We start from the raw sequence: 6,753 nt of genomic DNA on the forward strand, positions 1-6,753 counted from the left end.
CTGTTTGTAATTCGACGTCAACAATTTGGACTTCGTCAAGTTTGTTATAATCGAAAGATTCGATACTTTTGATGCGGGATACCGCATAGGTTACGACATTATTTATTCCGCTGATATGTTGAATGTTGGTCGTATATTGCGAAACTTAGTCTAAATACCGAAACTGTCTAAGAGAACATTTATTTAAGTCCTGTTGAAAAGCGAAAATGAGAGGTTTGTGGTCTGTAAAGATGACAAATTCGCGACCCTCTACCATGTGCCTGAATCGTTTGACCGATGCATATATGGCATACAGTTCGCGATCATATGCGCTGTACTTGCCTTGTGACGATGACAAAGTTTTTTTTAAAAAATGCTAGCGGTTGCTAATCATCGTTAACGCGTTGTTGTAAAACTGCACAAACTGCGTAATCGGATGCATCTACATTAATAGATAAAATTGGTTTTGCAACCGGATGAGCTAACATAGCCGCGTTCGCTAAAGCATTTTTTAATTCGTTGAAAGCGTTTTTTAAATTATTGGTCCATTCGATGGCAGAGTTATTATTCTTAGGACCCCCGAGTTGTTTATTTAACGGATTCTGAATTCTCGTGGCATTAGGAATGAATCGACGATAAAAATTTACTGACCCTAACAATTGCCTTAGACCTTTAACCGCAGTCGGACGAGGGTAATTTACAATCGTCGTCACACGCTCGGGATCTGGTCGCACGCCTCGTGAGTCGACCACATATCCTAGAAATTTTACTTCGCCTGACCCAAGTACGCTTTTGCGCAAATTAACTACCCAACCAAATTCCATGTAGTCTTTCAAATACGCTACGTACATGCTTTTCGTGCTTTGCATGGCTTTTGGATGCAATTAAAATGAAATCGATGTAAGCGTAACAAAAATCGAAATCACGTAACACAAGATCTATAAATCGCTGAAATGTTTGTGCTGCATTACTTAGGCCAAAAGGCATGCGGGTATGTTCAAAAAGTCCGAAAGGCGTGGTTATTGCTGTTTTTTCCACGTCTTCCGGCGCTACAGGAATTTGGTTATAAGCTCTTACCAAATCTATCGTAGAAAATACGGTGCATCCATCTAATGTCCTGGCGAAATCTTCGATGTGGGGTACTGGATAGCGATCTGGAACAGTTCGTGCGTTCAGCGCACGGCAGTCTCCGCAGGATCGCAGTCCGCCGACTTTTTTGGTCACTAAATGCAACGGCGATGCCCATGTTCGAGGGTCGAACAATCCCTTGTAGAATGATAATTTCGAATTCAGCTTTCACCTCCTTGAAACGGTCAGGTGCTGGTCGTCGCGGTCTGTAAAATGCTGGTGGTCCGGGAGTAGTTTTAATATAATGCTTGAAGTCGTGCTTGGCTGCCTTTTTTTCGAAACCGGACGGTCTGGTGACGTCAGGAAACTCGGCAAGTATGCGATGGTAGTTTGTCGTTTCACTAATTGTTCTGACTGAAACATACTTACCGGATGCTGCCTGGCCGCTTGTCGCTAATCCTGTAACCGAGTCGATCAAGCGTTTATTCTTCGCATCAACGAAAAGTCCATAATGTGCGAGAAAGTATATCCCAAGTATGGGAACATCGCGGTCGGCTACAATAATTCGCCATTTAAAACTGCATCGTAGCGATAGATTTAAGTCTACCGAAATTGTGCCATATGTTGCTATAGGCGACGAGTATGCGGCGTAAAGTTCGTAAGCACCAGTGTCTATCAGAAAAGCCACTTTGCTGTCTTCATCAGTCACAAAAATACGACGACATCGAGGACCATTGTTGACCGTCGCAATCAATGATGGCTGTTCGCGTTTCCCGACTTCCATGCACATGGTTCGCGGCACTTGTGAGCTTTTTCGGCGAATTTATAATGGTACCAACACATGTCAGAGTCTGCCATTTTTTCGCGGTTGCGCGACTGATTTCGAGATCGCGAGTATCCTCTCCCACGGGACTGGGAACGTTCGCGACGATTTCGTGGCTTGTTGATAGCGCTTATCTCCGCTGTGATCAATTGTATCAACTCTTCCTTGAGAGTCACGAGCGGATTGTCCTGTGCCACAGGAGATATCTTACCTTTTTCAGGTCGAATCTCGTGAACACGGTCAGTTATCTCAGCCATTTCTGTCAAAGGTTTATCCCTCATGCCGGCCATGACGTGTTGCGTGGAGACTAATAAACGCGTTAACCACAAATTTTGTAAAAAATCTTCTTTTACCGATGTACCTGCGAGATTCTTTAGATGGCGCAGAAACTGAGATGGTATACGGTCTCCAATTTCTTCGCCTTCAAGAAATTTTCTGACGCGTATGCTACTAGAATCGGAAAGTCTTTTTGTCAGAGCGATTTTTAAGGCTTCATATTTGCCGCTTTCAGGAGGATCTTCGATTACGTCCTCGACCTCTTCGACGTATCTGGGCTCGAGATTCGCGAGCACATACCCGAATTTCGTTGAGTCTTTAGTTATATTCGCGATTGAAAATTGTGCTTCGAGCTGCCTGAACCACAAGGATATTTTTTCGGGCCAGAAAGGCGGTATTTTGATAGCGATAGCGTGAGCTGCAAACGGCACTTCGTTACGCGCACTCGTTTCATCACTTGCGTTTTCTCCGCTGTTAGGCATTTTTAGTCCACTTTCACTGTATTTCACTGTAATCCAAGTAAATTTCGCAGCACTGTTTCCTATCAACTCTTCACTTCACTCAAGGTTCGCGTTTTTGGAATCGGCCACGTTCGCCATCACGTCGGGGTCACCAATTGAAGCGTATATGTATACTTATAGATAGTTAAGATAGGAAGGTGAAGGTATTAAGGACACCGGCATTTAATAACGAAACAATATATTTACTCAAAATGTTACAATGTGAAATGAAATGAACACTGAGACGGTCGGCCAGTTACTGATGGTAGGTACCTCTGTAAAGCCCTTCGGAAGGTTTGCAAGGGTAGTATGACTCATGCTAAACGGTACTATCGCTATGTGACAAACTTGGATTTTCGAGAATCTGAAAGTATAACCCCCAGTTTGTGCTTAATGGCTTTATTGGCGCTAGCGAACATCTGCGACTAGACCGTACTTTCTATTCTGAGTTGTAAAAAACCTAAGGTTACAAAATTTCCGAAGTCTACGAATAGCAATACAAAAAGTATATATTCGCTACAATATTAATTATATAATTTTTTTAAAGTCCTTTAAATTGTGAATAGTACATTTTTTCAAATATTACAAACAAGATCATAAAAGAGAGTCAAGGGGATGTCCTAGTCTTAACAAATGTTCAGGACGAATAACCGGAACAAAAGTTTTACTACTCATCCAGGATTTTAAGACGACGAGAAATTAAAAAAAATATAAGATCTTAAGAAAAAAAGATATAATACCTTTTCATTGATGAAAATGTGATTATAAAAATGTTAGGCCCAAAATTACAAATCAATTAAATCCAATTTAAAATTCTTTCAAAGTGTAATAATTCTAATTTAATTTATTTAATTCTTATTTTTAGTGTTTTTCATTTAATTTGTCTTTACGTTCTCTTTTAGAATTTGGATGTTCTTCGCTAGAACTAAGTTTTCTTCAAGTTGAAAATTACTCTCTTCAGAATGAATTTTTTCTTTTAATTTTTGAATCCTAAATTTTCATGATTTTATGTTTTCCTACTCTAAAATGGTTCTTGACTTAATTAATTGTCCATACGGTAGTTTGAATTTGTATCTTTTTTCAAAACTATCTGCTTTCTTCTACGAATTAAATTAATATTATGTATTTTTATTAAACTTTTACTCGGGTCAACCCGATTATACATCACAGCCACGGACTAAGTCAAGTGACTGATGAGATTAGAATGTTATAAGTTAATTCAAATAATTTAATACGATGGTTGAAACCTCCTGGGATAATGTTGTAGGTATAAAATTACGAGCGGCGGGGAAGGGAGTAATGTGAGGAAGGAATATCAAATTTTTAGACTGATCTAGAATTATCGTGTTATTTATTTAAATAACACGTTCGTTTCGCAACATCGCTCCGACTCAGGTTGTTGATGAATGTGTTTAGCATTCGCCCCAAGTGAAGAACCTCACAAAGTTGTCATGCATTTTTCACGCAGACTTTCGTGTTTCTGTGACTTCTTATGCCTCTTCTAACTAGGGTCTCATTCACAAATTCTAACGATTCTTTCCGCGGTGTGTTTCTGGACACGCTGCCATTTACTTTACCTTGATACACTTGTTTCGTTAGTCGTTCATTTGGCATTCTCTCAACATGCCTGATAAGGGATCCTGCTGAAGCAATAACCTTCTTACCTTCGTTCATGCGTCTACCTAATTCCTCATGTATCTTTCCGTCCCTAGTAAATAAGCTACAAAGGTAGACGAACTTATCAACTTGTTCAATTATCTCATCATTTGATATAATATTGCATAATGTTTTCTCACTCTTCCTTTTGAACCCCATAGTTTTTGTTTTACTTGCGTTAATTTTGAGCCCTATGCTCTTCATGATTTCATTCAGTTTATTCAACATTCTTTGCAAGGCTTCGATTGACTGCCATAACAACCTTATTATTTGCGAACGCTAACCTACGTACCCTTAGTGGTTGGAGATCCACAGCTTCTTCTTGAAAAGTTTTGAGCAGAAAAGTTTGTTAATAATTAACATTTTCCAAATTCTTTGTTCGTACGAGAGAAACCATGCTTTTGTTTACAGTCGTGTGCCGCCCGCCCCATTTTTTCTCGATCCGAATCGAACTCAGCACGCCGTACATCATATTCACATCGTCCTCACTTTTTCCCCTGATGAATAAAGATCTAAAAAATGTTGGAAAAACTTCTTAGATCCCTATGGAACATTTTTCTCACTGGAAGTTTTCAAAATTTGAAACTTCCTCACACATCATTTTCGTTTGTATGTATGCAGCCAAGATTCCGAAGAAAACATTTGTTTAAATTCACTACACGGCCCTAAAATGTTTCTCAAAGTGCGTGAGCACACTAACAATCGCACAGTATGTTCAAAAATGTTACATAAAATTCTCAAGAAAACATATCACTTTCCGACGAAGATCTGGCGAGTTGAATGCAAAAAGGTATTGAATTTTATTTCAGTGTAAAATTAAGTTTTCCTTGAATAACATAAAAATTAAACAACGTAAACATCTGATTGCCATACAAAAAGATGCGTAAAAAAATTCTCCACAAGAGTCGACTGTCAAAAATCAAATTTGAACAATTCTCCAAATTTGCTCCGCGGACAATACTTCTCCGGGTGTTCGAGCCCTAAGGTGGTTATTGCACCGGTCCTTCATTTCACAAAAAAACTAAAAGAAAATCACAAATTCTGAAAGAAAGAACAAAAAAGAATGTATGACATACAACAAATTAAGTAAATGAAGAAATAAGAAAAGTTTCGTTCGGTTACAAATTTTTGTAAATAATCAAGTAAAATAACTAATACAATGCAATAAATAAATACAATACATGATGAGCAAATAAAATATCTACAAGTTTCATCACGATTCAATGATCGGTTAAAGAAATATCGACATTTAAAAAAAATTGAACTCCAAAATTGAATATGGTATAACTCCGTAATTAAAAAAATGTAATCCTTTGCGTTTTAAAGATTCCTATATAGAACTATAATTCCTTTTTTTCAAGTGAATTTTTCAAACAAACATAAACTTAAAAATATCAATTTGTGTCCATTTTTGCAAAAATTGATTGTTAGGTTTATGTTTGTTTAAAAAATGTACTTTCTAATATTAAATAAAAAGGAGCATAAGACATAGACCCTGTGTCGTTCTCTAATGTTCGTTTTTTTTGTCTTTCTCAAAAGTTCAATTTTTGGTAAAGAAAAATTCTATAGTTTCAACAAGTTTGATTCAAATCAAACGACCACTTGAAGATTCTGATATTCCTAACGGGTACTGCTGGCCCTTCAGTATAAATTGTTCAACACTGATCAGCTAGTATTTTATAAATTTCTCATTGTATTTTTAATAAAATTTGTATATAAAAAACATTCGTGTACATATATTTGGACTAAATATTGAATTCAGAAGAAGAAAAATAAGGAGCACCTTGAGAGGTCACATCGGGAAAAAGGCGTCATTAGAAGACGATTGGAGGAAGACAGAAGCTTGCAGAGGGTTAAAGAAGGGCTCGTACAATAAAACGATAAATCAGGCGAACGGAAAAATAAGGGGTAAAATAGAAAAAGACCGTAGAGTAGATTTGGAACTGAGCCAGGCTGAAAGAGAAGCAGCGTGCAGTCGCTTTCCGTGGCCCCTGTGGCTCCCAACATCCTTCTTGATCAGCGTCTCTCAAATAAAGGTCCTACGAATCAACCCAACCTTCTGGTAAATTGACTTGAACAACCTGTTTCTACTAAATCTCTATACCTTCTTTCAAACTCAATTATTCGCTTCTTTCAATTTTAAAAGAGATGATTCGATGGATAAATTTTATTGACTCAAAAAAAAACCTCCTTGAATTGTAGAAGTATTGTAGAATCCCAAATACTTTTAACATTGTAGAAACAGTTTTTTCTTTTTTATGTACAATAAAGCTAAAATACAAATGTTACTTTGGAGATTTGTTCTCTCTACTGTTGTCCCACACTATCCAATTTTATGCTGATCTATTTGAGATACATTTAATTTCATCTATTCACATCCTATAATCTAATTTCAAGCGATTAAATTCTATCATTTTTCCTTGATAAAATCTAACCCGATATTTTATTTCA

At 37.4% G+C, this 6,753-nt stretch overlaps 1 protein-coding gene across 1 annotated transcript; it reads right to left on the reverse strand.

Annotated features, from left to right (window-relative positions):
• Positions 1–1,891: 1,891 nt before the first annotated feature.
• On the reverse strand, positions 1,892–2,628 carry LOC117182689. The gene is made up of 2 exons (XM_033375792.1): positions 2,082–2,628; positions 1,892–2,034 (listed from the first exon to the last, which is right to left on the reverse strand). The coding sequence occupies exons 1-2, from the start codon at positions 2,626–2,628 to the stop codon at positions 1,892–1,894; spliced, it is 690 nt and encodes a 229-aa protein (XP_033231683.1).
• Positions 2,629–6,753: the final 4,125 nt, after the last annotated feature.

The sequence above is a fragment of the Belonocnema kinseyi genome, chromosome 2 (genome assembly GCF_010883055.1).
Source record: "Belonocnema kinseyi isolate 2016_QV_RU_SX_M_011 chromosome 2, B_treatae_v1, whole genome shotgun sequence".
NCBI classification, from domain to species: domain Eukaryota; kingdom Metazoa; phylum Arthropoda; class Insecta; order Hymenoptera; family Cynipidae; genus Belonocnema; species Belonocnema kinseyi.